Source organism: Camelus bactrianus, chromosome 28 (assembly GCF_048773025.1).
Source record: "Camelus bactrianus isolate YW-2024 breed Bactrian camel chromosome 28, ASM4877302v1, whole genome shotgun sequence".
Classification (NCBI taxonomy): Eukaryota; Metazoa; Chordata; class Mammalia; order Artiodactyla; family Camelidae; genus Camelus; species Camelus bactrianus.
In genome coordinates, this window is record NC_133566.1 from 15996985 (window position 1) to 16021905 (window position 24921).

Consider the following 24921-nt stretch of genomic DNA (forward strand, 5'->3'; position numbering starts at 1 on the left):
ACTAACTCTCGCCGCCGCGCCACCTAGCTTGCTAGCAAGGGGTCCCGGCGCGCCGCGCTAAGGGGCGGGGAGGGGCGGTGACTAGCACTTGACGCCGCCAATCAGCACCGGGAGTCATGGCCGCGCCCAGTCAGGGCTGGGCGGCGGGACCGGGGTAGGTTGCAGGCTGGCAGCGTGTGTGGCGAACGCGGGGCGCTCGGGACCTCGCCGCCACCTCACCGCTTCCCGCCAGCTCTGCACCACGACTCCTGGCGCCGGTTTGAAGACGTCAAGGAGGCAGGCGACCGACAGGGCTGACCCGCCGTCGGTTCGCCCGGGGCGCAGCCCGCACCAGCGAGCGCCTCTTGCAGCGGTTGTGGGCCTGCCCCCGCGGCCCCTGCCATGACCGAGTCCCTCCCCCAGAGGAGACTCGTCCTCAGCGGTTGCTGCAGAGAGAGATGAAGGACCTGTTAGACCGTGAGACTAGTTCGGGGCCCGCCAATTAGAGGGACTCGGCGGAAGGTCGCCTGCGGCCTCCCGGACTCGTTCTCTTCGCCGCGTGAGCGAGGCCTCGCTAGCCTCCGGGCGCGCGGCAGGCGCAGGGGGCAACGGGCCCCGGCGGAGCGCGCGGGCGACATGTTCCCGCGAAGGCCGCCGGCCGGCCTGGCCGCCTGGCTGGTGGGCGCGGCGGCGGCGGCCGGGCGCGCGGGGCTGCGGGGCGGGGGCCTGCTCGCCCTGCTGGCCAATCAGTGCCGCTTCGTGACGGGCCTGCGCGTGCGGCGCGCGCAGCAGATCGCGCAGCTCTACGGCCGCCTCTACTCGGAGAGCTCGCGCCGCATCCTCCTCGGCCGCCTCTGGCGCCGGCTGCGCGGACGCCCGGGCCATGCCTCTGCCTTGATGGCGGCGCTCGCCGGCGTGTTTGCGTGGGACGAGGAGAGGATCCAGGAGGAGGAGTTGCAGAGGTAGGCCCGGTGGCGAGGTCGTGCCTGTTCCCTGAGGTGGGGAGGCCGGGTGTGGAGGTGGGGACATGGAGCCCTGGGGCCTGCCTTGGCGGTCAGTGCCTCTCGTGTACCGAGTGGTACTGGAAGTGACGATGCAAGTAGCTTGATCCTATTGTAGCAAACCACGTTTCTTTATTGCCTCTATGTGTTAACTTGATTTGTCGAGTTAGAAATAACTGCAGGTGTAGGTTAGTGGAGGACGAAGACTTTGGGAAGCATGACACTGAAATAACATTGTGAAAAATAGGTATTCGGGGGGAGGGTATAGCTCAAGTGGTAGAGTGCATGCTTAGCATACACAAGGTCTGGGGTTCAAACCCCCATACCTCCTCTAAAAATAAGTAAACTTAATTCTCCCTCCCCCCTCCAAAAAAAGAAAAACAGATATTGAAGGCATGTAGGCCATTGTTCACGTAACCTTTTTTTTTAACTTGTGCATTATTTTTCATATCCTTCATTACAGGTTACTTACAAGCCATTGAATATAGTTCCCTGTGCTATACAGTAGGGCCTTGTTGTTTATCTATTCTCTGCATAGTAGTTTGTATATTCACGTAATCTTTAACACATCCAGAAAGGTGCAAATTCCAAACAGGTTTTAAACTTGACCTGAGGGTACAGATAATGCAGTTTACAAAATTATTTCATCCCGAATGGGACTTCATGAGAAATGCCAGGGGAGCGCTTTTGTCATTGTGATTCGTTGGCAGAATTATGAGGCTGGAAATGATTTTGCCCCACCTCCCCCCCCCATACAAACCAGAAGTGCAGACATTTTAACCTGGAAGAATTAGGTGAGTTTTATGCTACTGCCGCTAGAACTTTGGAAGTACAGTTTCATTAGGCTTAGAAATCACGCTGTCACCATCAGAACTTCTTCGTGAAAAGTGCAGTACCACTGATTAAAGTTTTCAATCCATGGTTCTAAACCTAGCCGAGCCCTTACAGTTTTCACGTAATATCATGGGGAAACCTTGCTTTGGGTCTTGTTTTACATTGTCACTGTATTTTCTTTTTAACAGATGTTCTTGAACTGTTCTATCTATCCCACCACACACACTGCCCCCTCAACTCTGAGACTGTGATTTCAAGAACGTAGGATTGTCCCCTACCCCAGATAAATCCCACACAAGTGTACTTATTTTAGCCATTTCTTCTGTTACTCCACATTTTTGGTTAGGTTAAAAGTGGAAATATTTCAGTAAAGTACCGTGACCTGTTTGGAGGTGTGGCACCTGGATGCCAGGCAGCTATTTGTGCAACACTGTGAATTGTGGGTAAATGCAGGTGTATCTTAAGAGCTGGTAATATTTTTCCTAGCAGGAAAGATGGCTTTTAAATGCAGTTTAAAATCATCACTACAAACAACCTTATTCACAAAAAAATTAAGATAGTGAAACGTGATGGGTAGCTTGCCTAGTTTCTGTCACTGTTCTTTTGCTATTTGTCCAGTGGTTCTAATTGTGTTCTTGGGTGTGAGAAATAAAATAATTTATGGGACAGAAACTTTTAAATTGAGAAATTACCAATTAAGTGTTTGAATTTTCATTCTGTCTTTTATGATGAAATACCCGTGTTCCACAGTGGTGAAAGTTGAAGGGAAAATTCCTAGTTGGATCTATTTGGGGAAGAGAAGAAAGACCAGGAAAGAGCTGTTGGGTACTAAAGAGAGGGAAGATGTTTTGGGGTGGGAGTTGAATAGCGTTAGGACCTAGGTGGTAAATGTCATTCTTTGGCTTATTTCGATGTTTTTATTTTTATGGACGATGTCCTAAGCCCTCTGATTTGCAGGAGCTGGAGGGGAAAATAAGATAGGAAATAGATGTGGTAAACATTTGAGTCAGTAGTGACTGCCCACTGTGGCAGAAAGAGATCAGATGGTTGCAACATTCTTGGTTCTAATCCAGCTGCTAAAGAGATACTGTTCTGCGATAACCCGCTTGGGAATTTCAGAAGCTTAGACAGAGGCCAGTGAGTTTACTTAAGGTGCCCTTTTTGACCCTCTCCAGAGTTGTTCCAGTGAAGCTCCTCGTTTAACACTCCATACCCATCTAATTCATGCTTGAATTCAGTCATATACTTAAAATTTGAGCAACTCACCCATTTTGATTTTTTTTTTAATGTCTCTGTAGGGAGGCAGACATGCTGTTCAATTGCGTCTTGATTGTACAGTGATTTCACAGGTTTTTGTTTTCATAGCTTATCACGTTTGTATTTTCTTGCATGAAGTATTTGGAGCACAGGTTAACTTTTTTTGGCTTGGTGTTTAAATATTATTTACTTTAAAGGAAGCACTGCTCAGGTTGTCACAGCTAGCTTAGAACATCTTAGATTTTGTTTGTTCTAATGAGACGATTTTGGGTATGATTTCTTCCATAATGGAGCACAGTTGAGCGTGCCTCGGGACAAGTGCATTTCTTTCATTAATGGAAAAAGCATAATTGTCCCATGGCCCCTAAATCCCAGCCCTTGGCCCTTCTGTGCTGTTTCTGTACCAACGTGCCCTGGTACAAACTAATTCTGATACTGTTGTCTTAATCAAACAGTGATGGAGCATGCAGGACCTCTCTTTGAATGTGTGCTTTAAAGTGGCATGTGTTTTTTCTTATGTTAGTTAAATTTCTTTTCAGAATGACAAAGAAAAACCTTGCTTTCCATTCTCCTGTGCTTAAGAACATCTTAACAGATAGGAACTCATTAATCGAGGAACAGCAAGAAAATTTGAGAAAAGAAGTAACTGGAACAAAGTGGCTTTGACTCACTGATAGGCCATGTGTAGAAATTAGGACTTTTAATGCTTAGTCTAGTATTCTTACCCAATTGGCTTCAGTTAAACGATCAAACAAAATAACTTTTAATCACTGTTTTTGGTGCTAGCTGGCAATCTGTGAGCCAAGGGAAAACCTTTTGGAAAAATACAGCAGTAATTTTTGATTGCTTTGGAACATTAAAAAAGTTTTTTACAGGAAGAAAAAGAGGAAGGAAGTTAAGAAATATGAAAGGCTAGGGGAAAATGTTCCATTAATCTCTCCCCTCTTTTTTTAAAAGTTACAATTCATTACTCTAGAAGTTTGAGTAAATAAGTGCCTGTGAAGTTTCGTAAAGAAAATTGTCCATTTCGGTCTTTCAGAGCATTCAGAATACTTATAACTTTTCAGTGTTCTATTGATTAGATAAATGATCAACAAAATGTCCTTTTGGCTTAAAGGAACTTTTTTTTTTGCCCCTGTCATTTGAGGGTTTTTACTATTATACCTTTGCAGATAATCAGAAGTGTGTAAAAGCTGACTTAAATTTTTTGAGATTGCCTTGATTATTTTATAGTTAACCAGTTTGGCCCAGAATTGCAGTGAGCTGGTTGATGTCTTTTACTGCTGGGTATGTCCCATAACGATTGTACTTGATGAAGTTCTCTAACTTTGACCGTAACTGGGAACTTGAGGAGAGGATCATTGAAATGAGGCATTTGTCTTGCTGAAGTTACTGATTACAGGGACGGCTTCATCTGAATTGTTTTGGAGCCTTATATCAAGCTGTACACCTAGGGCAGGGAGGGGCCCCTAAATGAGCCAAATATGATTATACTTATTTTTCTGTTTTATTGATATTATGCCTTCAATTTCCATAGGTATTAGTCCATCCAGTCTTTCTCAAATATTGAAATGACTTCAGTTTTGGAGAAAGGAAAGCATTGACTGTCTTCCCTTGATCCTCTTACTAATCTGCTGGTTCTGTTACTATTTGGGGAATAATCTCTTTTGTCCTTCTTTCCTCTCTTCTTATTGCTTGTTTAAGTCTATTAGATAACAAGGTTCAGACACCTATCCCATCCAAATAAGATTGGGTACTGCAGGCTAACTTGAGGTTTATGATGAGAGGTTTTTCCTTCACATATATGATGGTGACCGTGTGCCTGTGTGCTAATAATTATGTCTGTCATGTCAGAGTTTAGGAGTTGAGACCCTTCTGAGATTCTTGAACCTGGAACATGACAATCATTGATGTTTTCATGATGTAATCTCACTCCAGCATTCACATTGTGCTCTTCAAAGAATGAATGTCATACCTTCACAAGACATCGCTATCCCCCTCTAGGGACTTAGTCTCATGTCTAATCAAGGCCACCTGGTGACCTTTAATCAGGTAGGAGAGGTTGATGAAGCAGTGGGTCAGAGGCTCTGCTGAGTCTTAGAAGGCTGTTAAAAATATCGCCTATAGACATATAGTTTAATTTCCTTAAAACCATGTTACTATATAATTTTATGAGCCTCTAATGTATTTTTAATGAGATGTTCCTGCCTCTCTTTATTATGTGATAAGAAGGACATTCAAGAGTCATGCTTGGTTTTTACCAAAGACTGCTTTACTGGTTCCTGAGAAGTGCCATAGCTGGTTCCACAGGATGCCTGGATTATTCTCTGAGCTGGTCTAGCTATGGTTTTACTTTTGCTTTCTCCTCTGCAAGGTCTTATTGCCTACTTTAAAGTTCCTTCCCTTTTTCTACAGTTGGACAGTTTTTACAGTGATAGCAGTCAATCCTATTTTGCAACTTTTGATTCAAATTGAAACTTTAAAAAGAATGGTTAAACCTTTTTCATCAGAACATCAGTATAAATTGTACTGGCTAGGGTACTTGGTTGCAAGCAAACTGAGATTGGTTAACTTAAGCCAAAAAGAGATTAATCAGAAAGGTGTTAGGTCACTCAGATCATTGACAGGAAGGCCAGGGAACAGGTTGGCCAAGAGAACAGCCAGGACCTGCTACAGGAATACTCTTTGGGCAGTATTGTTGGTTGTGTTTCCTAGATTGGTTGGATTCTCAACTCCCTCAAGATCACAGAGAAAATGTAAAACCTGTGCCTTGTGTCATTTCCTCAAGATTCAAATCCTCTACCAGAAGTCTCTGATTAACCTCACTTAAATTAGGAGCTGTGCTGTCACTGCTAGGGGTTAACAGGGGGGCTGTATCCCACCTATTTCGGGATTCTCCCCAAAGAGAAAAAGATCTCAGGCAGTTAAAACAACAAATGTCCCCATAGATAAATATTTTCATCTAAGTCCAAAGTTCAAAATTCAGAGAATTGGAACTTTAGAGCTAATAGAAACCTTTAAGGAATAGTATCCCCACTTTATAGGTGGGAAAAGGGAGGGCTTTGCAAGTAAAATGACTTGCATAGGATCACACCACTAGTTGGCAGAGCCAGGACTTGAAAAGAACCCAGATCTCTACCCTCCCTCACCATCGCTTTGGATTGCTCTAAACTTTAATCTTGGTTTACCAGTGTAACATTGAAATTTTGGCTTTTAAAGCAGTGTATAAATGTGATCTTTAAGTAAGAATTTGAATTATTGAGGGCTACTTCCATATTTATTTATTCACTCAATTTATTCAGTGAACATTTGTTGAGCATGTCATGTCTACCAGGCACTTGATTGGAGCTGGAAATGAAAATATGAAAAAGACTGATTCTGAGCCTTTAGGGAATTCACAGCATAGTAAGTGGGACAGATATAAAGATAGATTAATTATAAGATAATGTGATATGTTTCTATAGAGGAATAAATGTAAAAGTGTATATGGTTAACTCTGCCTAGGAGTTAACCTTGAACTGTGTGTTTTTCTGGAAGGTTGAGGAGGAGTAATAGACAGGATGTGTCAGTAGGTGGTGTCTTCAGTCTTGTATCACAGAAGCATTTGTATGTGACACAGCCAGCAATCTTGCTTTCCTATTTGCTACTTAAAGGTTTTGGGGAAAATGCAAGCCATGTTTTTAAAAAATATAAATAAAATGTTTCACGTATATAAGAAGGTTTAAAGAATAACATGAATGTTACAAATGCACTTACATTTAAGATATAAAATATTGTAAATACAGTTAAAGCCTGGACCCTTTCCCAACTGAAGTATCCTCTGTCCTCCAGATTATCCCTGTTTGTTGTATTCCATTCCCATCTGTCTTTATACATATGTATACATCCCTAAATGATATATAATGACACATCATTTAACTTTTTTTTTTTTAATGGAGGTACTGGGGATTGAATCCAGGACCTCGTACATACTAAGCATGTGCTCTTCTACTGAGCTGTAACCCACCCCATATGGTATTGTTTTGAATATTTTAAAGCTTTATGCAGCCCTGGACAAAATACTAACAAACTGAGTCCAGCAACATATAAAAAGGATTATATTCCATGAACAAGTGGGATTTATCCCAGGAAAGCAAGGCTAGTTCATCATATAAAAATCAATTTAATATATTGCATTATTAGAATGATGTACAAAAACCACATGATCATGATCATCTTAATAGATGCAGGAAAAGCATTTGACAAAATCCAACCTCCTTTCATAACAACAAAAAAAAAATTCACGAACTAGGAATAGAAGGAAACTTCCTCAACATGGTAAAGGATATCTACAAAAAACACAGCTAACAGCATAGTTAATGGTGAAAGATAAAGCTTTTGCCTAAGATCAGGAGCAAGACAGATGTCTGCTCACCCTTCAACATTGTACTGCATAATCTTGCCAGGGAAATTAGGCAGGACAAAGAAATGAAAGGCATCCAGATTGGAGAAGAAGGTAAAACTAACTCTATTTACAGCTAACATGATCTTGTATATAGATAATTGTAAGGAATCCATAGGAATTTATTAGAGCTAATAAATAAGTTCAGCAAGCTTGCAGGATATAAGATCAGTTTACAAGGTTGTGTTTCTGTAAACTAGCAATGAACAGTCTGAAAATAAAGTTAGGAAAACAATTTCATTTGCCATAGCATCAAAAAGAATAAAATACTAAGGAATAAATTTAACAAAATAAGTACAAGACACCCTGAAAACCACAAAAGATCATTGAAAGAAATGTTAAAAGACGTAAATAAATGGAAGGATATACTGTGTTCATGGATTGAAAGTCTTGATATTGTTAAGACGGCAGTACCACCCAAAGTGATCTGTAAATTCAACACAGTTCCTATCAAAATCATAGCAGGTTATTTTGTGAAAATTGACAAGCTAATACCAGTGCTTAGATGGAAATGAAAGACCCAGAATAGTCAAAACAGTCTTGAAAAAGGACAGAATTGGAGGACTCACCCTTCCTGACTTTAAAACGTACTACAAAGCTACAGTGATTAAGATGATATGGTACTGGCATAAGGATAGATATATGAATTGTAGGTATATACAATTTTAGAGTTTAGAAATAAACTCTTACCATTATGGTCAATTTGATTTCTCAATAAAGGTGCCAAGACAATTCAGTGGAGAAAGAATAGTCTTCAACAGATGGTGCTGGGACAACTGAAGATGCACATGCAAAATAGTGAATTTACACCCCCTGCCTCACACCATACACAGAAATTTAATTGGATCAAAGACCTGAATGTAAGCTAAAACCCTTAGAAGGAAATATAGGCATAAGTTCTTAATGACCTTGGATTAGGCAGTGGTTTCTTAGATAAAAAAACACCAAAAACTAAGCAATCAAAGAAAAAAGATTAACTGGACTTTATCAAAATTGAAAACTTTTGTGCGTTAAAGGTTACTATCAAGAAAGTGAATAATCTAAGATTTCAATAGATCTTTCTCCAGAGAAGATAAACAAATGTTCGGTAAGCACATGAAAATACGCTCAACATCATTAGTCGTTATTCGGAGAATACAAATAGAAGACCACAATGAGATAGCACTTCACACCCAGGAGGATTGTTAGAATCAAAGAGATGGACAAGAACAAGTGTTGGCAAAGATGTGAAGCAGTTGGAACCCTCATACATGGTTGGTATGAATATAAAATGGAACAGCTGCTTTGGAAAATAATCTGGCACTTCCTCAAAAAGTTAAACATTGAATTACCATGACCCAGCAAATAACACTCCCAGGAATCTACCCAAGAAAACAAAAGCTTATGTGTATACAAAACTTGTACGCCAGTATTCACAGCAGTATTATTCATAATAGCCAAAAAGTGGGAACTACCGAAATGTCCATCACCTGGTGAATGGATAAACAAAATGTGATACATCCATAGAGTGGAATATTATTTAGCCGTAAAAAGCATAAAGTACAGTGTGAATGAACCTTGTAAATATGCTAAGTGAAAAAAGCCAGATCGAAGAGATCATCTATTGTAAGATTCCATTTATATGAAATGTCCAGAATAGGCAAGTCCATAGCGTCAGAAGGTAGGTGAGTGGCTCTCAGGGGCTGTGAGGAGTGACTACTGTTGGGGATGGGTTTCTCTGGGGGATGACAACAGTGTTCTGGAATTAGTGGTAATGGTTGTACAACCTTGAGACTATACTAAAAAGCACTGAATGGTATACAGTAAAAGGATGATTCTTATCATATATGAGTTACCTCTTTAAAAGAGAGGAGGAAAAATACATAAATACTCTTATAATGTGATAGGAAGACAACGCAATAAAAATGGGCAAAACATCAAATGACCTTCATAATTATAAATCATAATGATTATTTAACATTTGAAGGCTAATTATATGCCAGGTACTAAGCACTTTACATGTAAATTTATTTAATATTTACAGTCAACCTTTGAAGTAGGTACCATTATTATCCGCGTTTTACAGATTAAGAAGTAAGGATTGGTTAAGTAATGTAACACTCTAGTTGATGAATGTTGGACTAGGATTCAGACTCATATTTTTATTCACTACACTTTATACTGCTTTAAACCCACACTGTTCTGTACTCTTGTTTGTGTGGACGTTTCATTTCACAGGACTGACTATGCACTGTGCCTGTTTTTATCCTTTCCAGATCCATTGATGAGATGAAACGGTTGGAGGAAATGTCAGGTTTGTTTCAGAGCTCTGGAGTTGAACGCCCCCCTCCCGAACCAAAATCCCAAACCCAAGGGCATGAGGATTCAGGAGGCAAAGAGCAACCATGGGAAATGGTGATGGACAAGAAACACTTCAAGCTGTGGCGGCGGCCCATTGCAGGCACCCACCTTTACCAGTACAGAGGTGAGCCCAGCCCGGCTGCCTGGGGGTGTGCTCCGCGGTCGGCGGGTGCACAGCGCTGTGTTCCTCCTGCTCTCCAAACTCTTCTATTCTGGTTGTTCCTCAGGAAATTTGCCCTGGTTTGCTGTTTGTTGTTTTTCCTCTCCCAGATGACGAGCGTTTCCATGTCTTTGCTATACTTTGCTATAGATTGTCTAACTTTGCTGCCCCAGTGTGACTTCTCATTCCCGAATCTGCCTCTAAGATCTGTCAGTGCTCTGTAATTGAGATGCAGTTAAGTGACAGTGAGGTGAGTGATGAGACCGTGGCAAACATCCGTATTCTTTCCTGTCGTTCTAGTTTTTGGAACCTACACGGATGTGACACCCCGGCAGTTCTTCAATGTTCAGGTGAGTAAATTTTTCTCCCCAGTCTTGGAGCTGCTGAGCCTAGAAATCTACTTGCCATTGTCTGCATGAGTCATTTCTCTGACTCAGAGGACACTGGCTTCAGTACGTCCATCTGTCTCTGAACCCTCATCTCATGTCCAATAGCATCTGGGTAAACGTTAGACTTAGGATTTCTTTGTTTGTCCAGTGGGGATAAGGCTGATTTGATCCCTTACAGGGCTGTTGGGAAGATCAAATAGAGGGATGGATTTGAGTGCTTAAATTTATCTTATAAGGCTTTATGGTTTTTTTTCTAAACAATTTGAGGGTAGGTTATATACCCTTTATTCCAAAATCCTTTGATACGTATATTTTAAAAACTAGACGTATTCGCTTAACTAGCCATGGTACCATTATTAGCCAGTAAATGTACCACTGATGCAGTATTTACAGAAGCTTTGTTTGTGTTCCAGATTTATCTGTTGGCCCAATGATGTCTTTTATGGGATTTTCCCCTTCCGTGTGGATCCAGTCAGGATTTAGTAGTCTGAAACTAGTCCACAGTGACGGTGTTTATTTAGTAAAGATGAAAGGTGTCTGTTCAAAGACTGCTTTCCTCCTTGGAGGGAAATGTATGAAAAGGGGAGGTGGGATTACCCAGGGTTCTATAAAAAAATTTTTTTCCCTTCCTGGATCTTTCTTGTTTTACTGGACTTGCAGTCACTACTTTGATGATTATAACACCCACTGTGAATATACAAGAGCATGCTTTCCCATAAGCACTGAATTTTGTCAGTCTGTATTTAATTTTTGTTGGTTTGGATGTTTATGATCTGTGTTGTATTTTGAAATTCCTTAGTTACTAGTGATGCTAGAAATTTTTAAAAATACACTACTTGAATTTGTGTGAGGTGTCTGCTCGTGTTTTTGGACTTTCTGTCTGTTGATAACTTGCTAGAATTATTTTACCCTTACCTGTTTATATCACTGTCTGCTGTATTTTCCCCAGACATATCTATTGTGATATTTTTTTCTTACACTTTCTTTGATTTGGCTTTTTCTTGTTAAGATTGACTTTCTAGGTAATGGTAGTGGCCTACAAGAAGGGATTTTAAAAGACTCTTATGTAGTGAACACAGCCATGTCTTTTGACACTCTGGCACTGCCTTTTGGGTCAGATCACTGTTTTCAGAAGAAGGTCCTTGGGTCAGAGGTCCAGGCATCTGGAGACATCTCCCGCAGCTCTGTTTTGGATCTCTTGGGCTCTCATGGTCTTTTCTCTTCCCGCAGCTGGATACAGAGTATAGAAAAAAGTGGGATGCCCTGGTGATCAAGCTGGAAGTGATTGAGAGGGATGTGGTTAGTGGATCTGAGGTTCTTCACTGGGTAACCCATTTTCCTGTGAGTATTTTCTCTTCTGGTTTTACTTTTATCATGTCCATGTGAGGCAGCGCACTAATCCTGCCCCTGCTTTCCTTTAGTATCCAATGTACTCACGGGATTATGTTTATGTTCGGCGGTACAGCGTGGATCAGGAGAACAACGTGATGGTGTTGGTGTCACGGTATGTATGGTGACCTGTGGCTCCTGCTCAGTCCCCTTAGCTGTGTCCTTCGTTCATGGGTGTCTGTGGTGGGAGTGTGCTTGTCCTCAGTGCCTTAGAGGTGAAGCCAGGGCCCCGTGCATCCCAGCTAGAACGTGAGTGGGCTGTGAGGACTGAGGGGATGTAAGCTTTTCAGTAAACTAACGAATTTAGTTCCTTAATGTTGACAATTAAAAAAAGAAATGCTCTCTTCTTCAACACAAAGCCTAGCGAGCCAGGAATCACCAAGTTAACTCACTTGGTTTTTAGAACTTATTTTATATTCATTCATCTTAGTGACTTCTGTTTTATTTTAAGATTAGAGGCAGCCTTTTAGATTTTCCTCTTAACTTTAGCTCCTGTATTATTTTCCTTGTAGACAGTAAATTACTAAGAGTTTCCTTAACTTTTCTCTTCCTAGTGCCGTGGAGCACCCTAGTGTGCCAGAGTCTCCAGAATTTGTCAGGGTCAGATCATATGAGTCCCAGATGGTTATCCGTCCCCACAAGTCATTTGATGAGGTGAGTTCTGCACCATCCAGGAGGTGATGTGGAGTGGCTTTGGGATTTTCTCACGGAGTGCCTTTTATCTGAACCCGGGGAGCTTGGCTTGCTGTGCCCAGTGGTTCTTGAACGTGGCACACATCAGAATCCCCTGGAGCTTGTTACAGCAGTGCTGGGCTGTGGCTGAGAATTTGCGCTTTTTAAGAAGTTCCCAGGTGAGGCTGATGCTGCTGGTCTGGGGACCACCCTTGAGGACCCCTGCTGTAGAACATTGTACCTGGAGACCCCCCTAGACAAAGCAGTGGTGGCCATTGGCTCCCGTTACTGCGGGACAGCTCGGAGATGATGGCCCCTGACTCGTCAGCCGGTCGGTGGCAGCGTTCTTGGGTGAGCACCTTTCCCATCAGAATTTCACCACAGTGGGCAGAACACCTGCCACCTTTCTGGACTCTGTTTCCTTGTCTGTAAAATGAGAGAGCTAGATTCATGCTCTCTGCCTTCTTTAAAATTTTGTGACCTTTCTTTGAGAGAAATATTTTCTTCAACTTAGTGCAGTGTTTTATTTTTTATTTTTTTAGCCAAATCTCTGTTGAGTGTACATATTCATTATTGCGGTTGCTGGCTTTAGTTCTGTTTCACTTTATAATGGCTTTGTTTTAGAGCTGTATGACTGTTCTTTTAGCATGGTTTTGTTCTTGGCAAGTTGTTTCATTTCTCCACCTGAAGTGGGACTTCTGGTGTGACGGGAATGGTGGTTCACCTCAGTCGGTGTGGTGTTTCACTCTTGTTTTACTGGGAGATCTGTGTGTTACTTCTGCATCATTTTTAGAGCAGTATTTTTCAAACCACGGACTGCTACCCAATAGTGGAAGACAAAGTTAATTTAGTACTTAAAAAGAAAAGGAATTAATAGAAACTGAGTGTAAGTATATTTCATGAAACATTTGGTTACAGAAGTATGTATGGGTGTGTGTGTATGAGAGAGAGAACTAGATTGCAGTATAAAAAGGATTATTCACAGTGTGTTGTAAATATAGTTAAAAATGTTGTAAAGTCCTTGCTTTAGAAGCTGGACAAGAAGTCTGCTGTTGGTGGCTAGCTACCTTTAGACTGGGGAGCCTGGGTCAGGGTGGGGATGGTGTGGGAGTCGGGATTGCACCTCACTCACTTTATGTTGCTTTTGAAATTTGAACCTTGGCCATGTAGTTCCTATTTGGGGAAAAAAAAAAAAAAAGTGACGAGTTCCAGCATTACTGCTTTAGATACCATGACCATGAGACAGCTCAGGCAGAGTTTTGCACCTGGCAGAGTGTGTTGCATCCAACAAATAATTTCAGTTGGGGTGGGGGAACAATATGAATTAATCTGTATAATTCTTTTAGTATATTGTGGCAAGTTCTTATGCAAAAGGTTAGTTCTTTTGAAAAGTTGGTTCTTGTGAAAAGGCAGACTGTGGATGGAGGAGAGCAGGAAGGGCACTGGAGGCAGAGGACGTGATTCCACCAGAGACAAAGGTAGAAATGAGCCTGGGATGTTCAGAGACTTACTGTTCAAGAAGGAAGGTAGAGGTTAGGGAGGGGTGAAAAGTTACAGTCACCATGTGCAGAGGGACTTGAAAACCAGGCAGCTGAGTTGGGATTTGCCAGATGGGAAGTAGATCCTTGGGCCAAGGTATGGTGTTTGGTTTGTTTTACTTTTTATTGGGAAAATTTGAAATGTATACAGAAGGTGAAGAAGTAGGATAGTATAGTGAACCGTCTGTGTTCTTCCTGACAGTGACCGAGCCATGGCCAGACTTGCTTTGTCGGTTCCCTTCCCCGTTCCCTTTCCCACTCCCTGATTATTTGGAAGCAGATCCTTGCTTTGCTCTAGAAGAACCCTTACATGAATTCTTCCATAGATATTTCAGTATTTATCTCAAAAAGAAAAGAGATTATTGAAAACATAATCTCAATATCGTAATTCTCTAAAATCAGATATATATAGTGTTCAAATTTTCTTGATCTTCCATGAATTTTTTTGTAGTTGGTTTATTTGCATCAGGATCCAAATAAGATCCAGACATTGAAACATGTTCATACTGCCTGTAGCTTTGTATCTATCTCTTGAGTTCCCTCCTTTTTTTTTTTTTTTTTTTGCGGTTATATTTATTGAAGAGCCAAGTTCTTTATTTGGATCTTGCTGGTTATATCCCTATAGTGTCCATAGTGTCATTTAACATGTCTCTGTCCCATGTGTTTCCTGGATGCGGGTACTTCGATCTAGAGGCTTGAACAGATTCAGGTTGTTTGTTTTGAGGTTGTTATTAGAAGACAAACAATGTCTGATTTCCTCCTTTTTTTTGTGAATTTGGAAATGACGATTATTGCTCAGATCTATTTCATTTGAGGTTACAAAATGCTAATTTTGTAATTTCTTCATTCTTTCTTCACTTATTTCCATTTATTAGGTGAAATACTTTAGGTGAAAATTTCCTCATAAATTGTTTCGTTTCCTGTAGTTCACAGGGAAAGGGAAATAAGAGGAATGCTTGATTTGTTTCCTTCATTTACTGAGTTTTTTGGTGGGGGGTGGGGGTAGTAATTAGGTTTATTTATTTATTCTTAGAAGTACTGAGGATTGAACCCAGGACCTCATGCGTGCTAAGCATGCATTCCACCACTTGAGCTCTATACCCTACCCCCATTTACTAGTTTTTTAAATAATGTATTATTTCTCTGTAGTGATTCTTCAAAGGTAAAGTTTTAGTTTTTTGTTTTTGTTTTTGTTTTTTAAAGAAATGCCTTTATAAACTCACAAATTTAAACATATTAGGTTGGTCTTAATCCATTACAGTTACTATTGTCGGTGCTCAAATTGTCACACTTTTGGCTGTTAGGAACCTCTTGTTACTAGCTGGAATCCTTTTGACTTGACCTCAGGAACTCTCCTGTTTTCTGTTATTATAAGGTATTCCAGGTTCATCTTGAATAGTTTTAGCTGTTAACCTGGAAATTAGCATTTCTTCTAGGGGCCCTGATGCCCTTTAAGGACATGGCATTTAACTACCACAGTTTGGCCTCTAGGAGTTCTCATAGCTCGGGGCTTGCTCATTGTTTTTAGGCCTTTTCAGAAGATAGAACTAAGTAATCAGGTTTGTTTGTTTGAAAGGTGCATCCTAAGTGCACACTAGTACTTTTAATTCAAATTCAGGACCGCAGAGTGTACGTCTATTTTGTCCTTAGGATATGTATACACTGTGTGCAAAATACTGAGTTTTAAAGTCACTCGAATTAGGTCCTCTCTTTGTGGTTTTTCCTACCAACTCAGGTCATACTTAGGTTCCTTGTTTGCTAGTTTTTTTAGATACTGCTTATTACATTTAAGTTTCTTCTATTAAATAATGCAAAAAGGTGGGAGGGTGTAGCTCAATGGTAGAGTGCCTGCTTAGCATGCACGAGGTCCTGGGCTTAATCCCCAGTACCTCTATTGTGTGTGTGTGTGTGTGTAAAGAAATCACCACTCTAAAAATAAAAAATAAATAAAAATTTAAAAAGTAATAATGAAAAATGTGTGTTTCCAAAGTCAAATATATAAAAGAAATAGAGTAATTTAGCTTACATCCCTGTTCCTTCTACCCAGTTCCTTCCTTCCAGTAGGTAACCATTGTTTTCGATATAAGCAGTAGTGGATGAGAACCCTGGTCTTTTGACTTGTGTTTTATGGGAAGAATAATTTAGTCTGCGTGTACTAACTCATTCAGTCTGGTAGCCAGCCTCTGTGGTGGGAGCTGTTACTGTTACCATCACGCGGGCTTCACCTCTCCTTCCTCTTTACCTCCGTGGTATTCAGTCTGTGTCTCTGTTATGGCACCTGTTTAACCTGTTAGTTGGAAGCTCCTGAGGGCAAGGACTGGCGCATTTTTATTTCCTCTGTGGTACCTAGCACAGTGCCAGACACAGAGCAGACATTCAGATACATGTTGAGTAAATGAATAAAAGGTTAAAACATTTCACCCAGGAAATAAAGAAGATGGATTTTGGTGTGAAGACATGAGAGGTTAAAGTCATAGTGCTGCCACCTACAGTTGTGGCCAGGCTGCTTTAAGCAGTGCAGACTTGGAAGTGGTTGTCTCTTACCCACTTTGGCTCACACCTCTCCTAGGCTCAGGATACCTAGAATCTCTTTAATCCTTATCCTCACTGTACCAGGCAATGTGCGGACTGAGCCAGAGTGGGTGCCTGGGCCTTGTGGCAGAATTCTGGGTTCATCCTGGCTCTTGTTGAGTATGTGGGCTGCCCTGGGCAAAGTCACTTAGCCTCTTTGTGCTCAGTTTCCTCATGTATAAAATGGGGGATAACAGTACCTACCTAATAGGGTTGTGAGCAGCTGAAGCAGTTCCTGGCATGTGGTTAAGTGCTGTATGTGTTTGCTATTAGTAGAAGTGGTAGTAGAGTTCGTATCATTTTGGTAAAGATTAAGATGTTTAAACACTGCAGGTAAGCGTAGGGTCCTCAGGACGCCCCCACGTTCACGTTCGAAGATTCCCTAGAAGGACCCAGCTTGCAGTCACTCTCATGGCTGAGATTTATCACAGTGATGCAGGAAGGATGCACAGCTGGATCAAAAGGAGAAGGACCCAGGCAGAATCTGGAGGAATCCACTGCAGGCTTCCTCCTCATGTGCTCCCTCCGTGAGGGCTCACAGAGCACGTCCTCCCCCAGCAACAAAGACCCAGCAACGTCTGTGTGATTTTTTTTTTTTCTTGCCCGAGGAAGCCAATTAGAGATTCAGCACCCGAGATTCTTACTGGGGGCTGCTCACATTGGCGCCCTCTGCCTAGCTCATCCTAGAATCCCAGCCCCAGGAGGAAAGCAGATGCTCAGCATCAAGCGCACTGTTTGCACAGATGAGACCCAGGGAGCCACCCTTTAGCATTTAACTGTGGACTGGGAGCCGTCGGGAGCCAGGTTCCCAGACGCCAGCCTGGGGGCAGCCTCACAAGATCATAACCTCTCAGGTCTTCGGTGTTAATAACTCAGAATTTTTTGCACAGGGTGAAAAAAATGCCACTTTCCACCCCAGAATCTGATCTTGGTTGTTGTGTGTTATGTGGGGGGTAATTCATCTTTGTGGTTTTTCTTTTCCAGAATGGCTTTGACTACTTGTTGACATACAGTGACAATCCCCAGACTGTATTTCCTCGCTACTGCGTTAGTTGGATGGTTTCCAGTGGTGAGTGGGCACTTGTAAAGAGGGCCTGGAACCTGGGCTGAGCGTTTTTTTCTCTAGCTTCATAATGGCAACAAGGAGATTCATGCTCGTCTCACTAAAGCCCTTTCAAGTTCATTCTTGAATATTGTTTTGAAGTTATTAAAGCTTCCAACTGCAATTTGGAGTGAGTCCCAAAAAGGAACTTAGGTCCAGAGGAGAGTTATAAGAAGAACATCAGCTTAATGCCTTAAATGTGGACTGTGCACATTAATGTATTTTAAAATTTGCTGCTTAGTGTTGGAAGCCATAAAATCTAGCATAGAAAGTGTGATTACAGGACAGTCACCTGGAGAGAGGGGCCACCACCCTTGCCTGACAGAGGCTGCATGTCACTGCTGTGCCTGCGCCCTTCCCTTTTACTCTCTTGCCTTAAAAGCATCCTCATGTAGTTTCCTTCCTTCTGGTTCTCCACAGGCCCCTTCTTATACCTCAGGGGAGAATGATGAGGGAGAGATTGGGTGTTTCTGTTCAACATTTCCCTAAACAAGGTTGGCAGATACTTAGGCTGTGCCACTGATACATGATATTTTTTTAATCACCTGAAAGAGAGCCTTTGGGGATTTGTGTGACCTGATCAGCACCCCTTTTCACAGGGTCTCAGGGGTTATGGGTTGTTTTCACTCCCTGTACGCTTTGGGTGTCTGTCAGTCAGGCTGCGATCTCTGTTAAGGAGGCATTGGCTCCCTACCATGAAAGGAAGAGGCCCATCTGGTTTTAAGACTACTGCTGGGTTGTATGTCCGTCTGTCTAGATTTCCCTCTCCCAACAGGCATGCCAGATTTCCTGGAGAAGCTGCACATGGCCACGCTGAAAGCCAAGAACATGGAGATCAAAGTTAAGGACTACATCTCGTCTAAGCCTCTGGAAGTGGGTAGTGAAGCCAAGGCCACCGCCCCATCTTCCGAGCGGAAGAGCGAGGGCAGCTGCGGCCCTGCCCGGATCGAGTATGCGTGAAGGACTTTGGGAGAAGAGGGACAGGCTGCTTCCAGCCCTGCCTCGGTTTCTTATCGCTCCGCTGCGGAACAGGACATGTGTTAGAGGTGTCTGCTGTAACCACCAGTGCAAGATAATTCAGCAGTGGTGTCCAGTCTCTTCAGAGCCCTTCTGCTCTTTATCAAAACAGAGGAGGCAGCATCCGTGGGGGCATTGTCATATTCTCAGGCCGAGCATTTTGAGATTCAGTATTTCACTGAGCTAATCTGGAACCAACGTCTCATCTCAGGCCAGAGGGGACGACATCTGTTGCTTCCTCTGAGTGGTTTCCTCCACCCACATTCCATTCTCAGCCTCGGTTCTGCAGTACTTTGGGTTTCCTTTGGTTCTGAACGTCCAGCTGGACCGACTGGGTGGTTGAGTCTCCAGTGAGGGTCATGGGGAGCGCTCTTGGTCACAGTCTTGGTGTTGAGGGGTGTGAACTGTTGCTTGGCAGTGTAAGTGCCTTGTCCTCACCTTGCTCCTACCTTTAGGGGCAAAGTTTGTACCAAGAAATGTCTCTTCACCTCCCATTCTTATCTCACTGACTCACCCTACCCGAAGCAGTTTCCGTGGAGTTGGCCAGTTCGTCTGTATTCACGGTCTATATTAACTTACGTCGTTGCCTCCTTCTGTAGCCCATTTACCAAGAACACTGGGAAGCTGATCCTTTTAGACATCACTCTGTATTGTCAGTGTTTTTGACAGGGTCAGTGGAAATGCTCAAACCATTACACTTTAGCATTTTTTTTTTAACCTTTGTGTCAAAAAGTGGGAATTGGGGAGTTGAATAGATTTTCCCATAGTCCAGCTGTACAGAGAACACCTTTTTGATTCAGGCATATTTTTCACACTTCAGGTTTGATTGGATGCCAAGGACTTGTCCATGTTGGGAGGCTACAGGCAGAGAGATGGGGGTTGGGCGGCTCCCTCTCAAAGCTGTAGACAAGCTGTGTGAACGAATAGATGGAATCTTGTCCCAAATGCTAATATAAGGAGGATGTGGTTTATGTGACCCTCTCTCGTTCCTCTGAAGAGGTTTTCCTCTTCTGAGCTGAAATAAAAGCAGACGGCGCAGTTTGGATACAGTCACAATCAGGTGGGATCGGTCTGGCCTAGCTGAGTGACTAGGTTCTCCCCCCAACCCCCGCTACCCTTTTGTGTTGTTGAAAAGAGGAGCTAAACCTGAGACTAACTTTAAGCCCCTTGACCTTTTTGTTGCCTAAGTTTTGTGCCAAGGAAATGCCTGCCCCGGTGTTTCATGTCTTGCCTTCTCTGCGTCGTTGGCAGAGCAGAGATGCGTCAGGCAGTCCCAGCTTCTTTTCTCTTCTCATCCCCAGGACGTGACGCAGCCAGGGCAGAGCCCCTGGGTTCGGTGTGAATTTAGCGCCCGTGGTTTTTGGAACGTGGTCAGGTGTGGTGGGAGCACATGGGTGTTACGGAGCTGGGTGTGGCAATTTTACTCTGCACTTGGGGTTGGTCTGTACAGTTACTCGTGTCATTGTAATGATTTAACCCCTGACTGTGACATTTTTATCAAATGTGTGAATAAATACATAAAGATTGGTACCAAAGAGTGTGTCTTCAGACAGATGTTGGTGGGGAAATCTTGCCTGCTAGACTGACTTCTCCCTGATCATGAAGTTGGCACGTGGGAGCGGCGGAGCTTGGTCTTCCTCGGCGGTAACTGACACACAGCTCGCCCCTCGTCTAGACTGTCAGCCCTTTCCAGGTGACCTGTTTGGCAACTGAAAACAAACGACCTGTTACCACTTCCTTGTCTTGATCTACTACTGACCCATACCCTTTGCTTTAAAAGAAGGATCGATGGAGGAAACAATTTTGCTGATAGTGTTACTAGGGAGGGAGTGAGGAGAGGAGGGGACTCAAGCCTGGGTGTGGACTGTGGGCACACATCAGGACCCTGGCCGGGGAGGGAGGGTGGAGAGCTCACAACGCGAGACCTGGTGGGAAGTGGGGTCACACAGGCCATCCTGCTGGAATGCAGATTTGTTCCAAGGTGATTGATACATCAGAGACACCCGGAGCATCACATGAATTTGTGATTTTGCCAGAGGGGAAACACTACGTGAACACAAATGCACAGCCAAACTACGACGGTCATCTCCCTGTTGCTCCCAAATAGTCACTGGAAAGACCTCTCTCCTGGCAGACTGCCTGTGAGAGGTCGTGTGCTATGCCGCACACGTGTCTGTGACCGTAGGTTTAGGAAGCTGGAGATTCTGGCCTCCGTGCTAATGCGGGGACCCCTGCTCAGCACCCCTGCCGAATCCAGGCTCTGCATGAGCAGTTCCGCTGAGAAGCAGCTGAGTTCTTGTTGTGAGCAACACTTCCGTGGTCAGACAGCTCTGGTTTCAGGAAGTTCTTTAGCTGGAGACCAAATGGGCCTCAGTGTCTACCGCTGGGTCACACCCTGTCCTTGGAACGACACTAGAAAGTGCTCCCGTTGGACAGCACCTCGCGTTCTTGAGGATGGTGCTCATGGGACAGCTTTTCCTGTGGTTCATGTCATCTGCAGCTTCAAAAATCTTCCAGCTTTTTATTTGGAAAATGTTCATACATGTTGAGAAGTGGAAAGAGTAATGATACTAAGACCTTGTGTGCCTTCCCCTACCTTTGCTGGTTGTTCACTTGCTTTATCTTCCTCTCTGTACACACTTCGTTCCGGACTAGACTGTGTCCTAAAGTTGGTATGCTGGACCTCTAACCCCCAGTGTGACGGTGTTGGAGATGTGGCCTTTGGGAGGCAGTAGGTTTAGATGAGAGCATGTGGATGGGGCTCCCATGATGGGATTGGGGCCCTTACAAGAAGAGACCAGAGGCTTGGTTGCCCTCCCTCCCACATGTGAGGACACAGGGCAGCTGTAGGTAAGCCAGAGAGAGAACTGTCATCAGGAACAGAAGAAGCCAGCACCTTGATCTTGGACTTTCGGCCTCCAGAACTATGAGAAATAAATTTCTGTTGTTTAAATCACTCAATCTAAGGTGTTTTGTGCTGATGGCCCAAGTAGACTAATGCACTTTTTCATGACCATTTGAAAGTAAGTTGCAAAGCGTTTCACACCTAAACACTTGAGCATGCTTTGTTTTTCTGTCCGAGGTTTATTGAAAATATTACAGCACAGCAGAAAGATTCAAACAGCTCCCCGTGGTGTTTTGAAATTCATCCTGTCAGCTGAGTGACCTGCAGTTTGGACAGACTGGCAGAAGTCCAAGAGCTTCAGTATTTCCTTAGTGTCAGGACCTACTTCAGTGATCTCCTGATCCAGGGTTGAGACCTCGGGCATGTAACTGTCTCTCCTTTCTCTCCTCCTCCAGCAGCTTGATGGAGATGCCTCACTGGGCCTCTCTGAACCCACTTCATCAGATGTGTGACGCAACCTGCTATCTTGTCGCAGTTTCTTGCTGGGAATAATGGCGATCCCACACATGCGCTTGTTGGTGTGGAAGTAGCTGCCCAGGCGTGTGTAGTATTTCTCAATGATGACCTGAGCCGCCTTTACAGTTGTGGTGTGAATGCGGCCCATGTTAGCGGGTCCTTGGTAAAGGATGAGCATGCTTTTTATAATAAGGATGTACTGTGTGACATGAGCACACTGACAAACAATGGTCATACTATCTAATAATTGAGTCCATATTAAAATTTCCCCAGTTGCCCCCAGATGACTTAACAGCAATCCACCCCCGCGTTCAGTATCCAATTCTGTCTTTTGTCAGTAGCTAAGTTAGCAGCTGCCCTTTGTAATGTGGCTTCATGGGTGCCTGAGATAGTTCAGTGCGGCGGTTCCCAAACAGCAACACCTGGAAGTTTTGAAAACTCCCACACCTGGGCCCCACCCCTGGCCAGTTACATCAGAATCGCTGGGGGTGGGGGCATGTTAATGCAAGCGAAAGGATAGAAAATAGGCAGCAAGCTCCCTTGAGCTGCGAACTACTAATATAAGCTGCCATTAACTTGTTACCAATCTTGTCATGCTGTTCGCTTCTGTTGGGCTTGGCATCAGCTAATAATAGCACTGTCACTGAGCACCTGCTGTGCCAGACACGGTGCTTCGTGCTTTGTGCAGGGTCTCATCTAATTCTACAACAGCCCAGTGGGTATGTGGCTCTCCCTGTTTTATAGGCAGGAAGTGGCATCAGAGATTAAGTAATTTTCTTGCTCAAGGTCACACAGGAAGTGACGGAGCAAGGATGCAGCCCTCTAGCTTTGATTTCTACAGACACCTCTGGCAGCATGGCTTCAAACTTAGGTTAGTTTCTCATAAATGCTGTCATGCTAGATTCCTTGCCAGGGCTGTTGACTTAACTTTGGAACCTGGATCCTAGGCTTTCTTTTTATTCGTCTTTGTTAATTTCATGAGGTTTACGCCTCCCCTACCCCCAGCTCCATCATTTAATTGCGAATTGTTTGATATTGCTCTTTGTCTGGGTTTTGGGAGCACAAATATAATTTCTTCCCTGAAAACATCAGGATGTGCACCACTACCACGACATACGAGTTAATATAAAAAGATAGGGCAGTTTTCTTAGGGACATCTTGAGGTTGTATTTTCTAAAAATGTTTAATTACAAAGTAACAAGTCTCTGAACCCAGCAGGGTAGGAAAGGAGTTTGGAAATACTTTCCAAAACGAAAATATACTTCATAAAATATGAGAGCTCTTATTTCTAATTATTAAGCTTGAAAGTGTCTAAAAAATTAAACTAAAGCCTGTGGATGGAAGTGATTTTAATGAAAATGTGCTTTTTTTTTTTTTTTTTTTTTTTACCAACCTCAGTGGTACTTGATAGAGCATCATTTCAAAGGAACTCCCAGGCCACACACTGTCACAGTAGTTTTAATAACCTCATTCTGGTCAATTCTGGTCCACAAATGCACTTAAAAATTTTTTTCAGACATAGAACTTATAAATGACCTAACTTTATCATCTATTTTTAAAGAGCCTAACCACACCTTAAAAATGTAGGGTGGATGTTTGAAAGTAGTCCTATTTGGGTGTTTTTATGGTTAATGCATTTTATCATACCTTAAAACTCTGCTGTGGATGTGAGTTAGGATTATGTTCAGCCTTGAGAGACAGAAACTCAACTCACAATTTGGTCTAAACAAGACTAACCTTGATGTTTCCTTGTGAATGTAGCTGCCCCAGGGCTGGCCCGGTAGCCCACAGTCCTCCCAGCCCCAGGCTCCTGCAGTCTTGTCCCGCCCTCATCACAAGGGGGTGGAATCACAGTTACATCAGAATCTCTGGGGGTGAGCCCCAAGCACTGTTACAATCCTGGATGTACTACAGTTTGTCAGCGTTCTTCCTAAAATGTGGAGCCCAGGACTGCACTCGCCTCTGTTCCCTGGCAGGTGAGCATTGCAAGTTATGTCTGCTCAGTGCCTCCGTGGGGCCGGCACCCTGTCCGGCCATCACATCGTGCTCTGCGGGTGGGAAGGAGCCAGGGAAAAAGAGAGTGCCCCTCCCCTTGAGGACACTTCCCAGGGGGGGCACACCATGTCTGCTTGTAGCCCGGGGGCCAGAATTTAGGCAAAAGACCCAGGGCTGAGAAGTAGTCTCTACTTTGAGCAGCCACATGCCAGTACAAGTTGAGAGGTAATTTTGCTGAGGAAGAGGGAGCCAATGAAGATGGGGGCCCGGGCAGGCTTTGCCAATTTTTGGCCAAAACATTTCTACAATTTTAAATGCATCACTTCATGGACTGTTCAGAGACTCAGTTCAAAGGGCAAAATAGCCAGTAGGTATTCCAGCTTGCTAGAGCTGCCATAAGAAAGTACCACGCACTGCGTGGCCTGAACAGCAACAGTTCCGGAGGCTGGAAGTCTGAGATCAAGGTGTCAGCAGGGTTGGCTCCTGCTGAGGCTGCGAGGGAGAAACTGTTCCGTGCCTCTCCCAGCTCCTGGTGGCTGGCGCAAGCTTTGGCATCCCCTGTCTTCTAGAGGCATCACCCCATCTCTGCCCCCGCGTTCATGCGGCGTTCTCCCTGTGTGCGTGTGTCTGTGTCCAAATTTCCCCTTTCTGTGAGACCAGTCACACTGATCACAGGCCCGTTCTATTCCGGTATATCCTCCTCTTAACTGATGACATCTGAAATGACTATTTCCAAGCGAGGTCACATGCTGTGGTGTCGGGGAGTTAGGACTTCAACATACGAGTTTTGAGAGGACACAGTTCAATCCACAGTAAGAGGAGATTGCAGAGAGCTCAACTCAAGAACGACTTTTCAAAAGAAACGGCCCCTTGTG

General features: G+C 43.5%; 1 protein-coding gene across 1 annotated transcript; it reads left to right on the forward strand.

Annotated features, from left to right (window-relative positions):
- Positions 1 to 117: 117 nt before the first annotated feature.
- Positions 118 to 20225, forward strand: STARD7 (StAR related lipid transfer domain containing 7). Its single transcript, XM_010959022.3, has 8 exons — positions 118 to 941; positions 9768 to 9976; positions 10313 to 10362; positions 11632 to 11742; positions 11823 to 11905; positions 12345 to 12444; positions 17556 to 17640; positions 18449 to 20225. The coding sequence occupies exons 1-8, from the start codon at positions 616 to 618 to the stop codon at positions 18631 to 18633; spliced, it is 1149 nt and encodes a 382-aa protein (XP_010957324.2). The 5' UTR covers positions 118 to 615; the 3' UTR covers positions 18634 to 20225.
- Positions 20226 to 24921: the final 4696 nt, after the last annotated feature.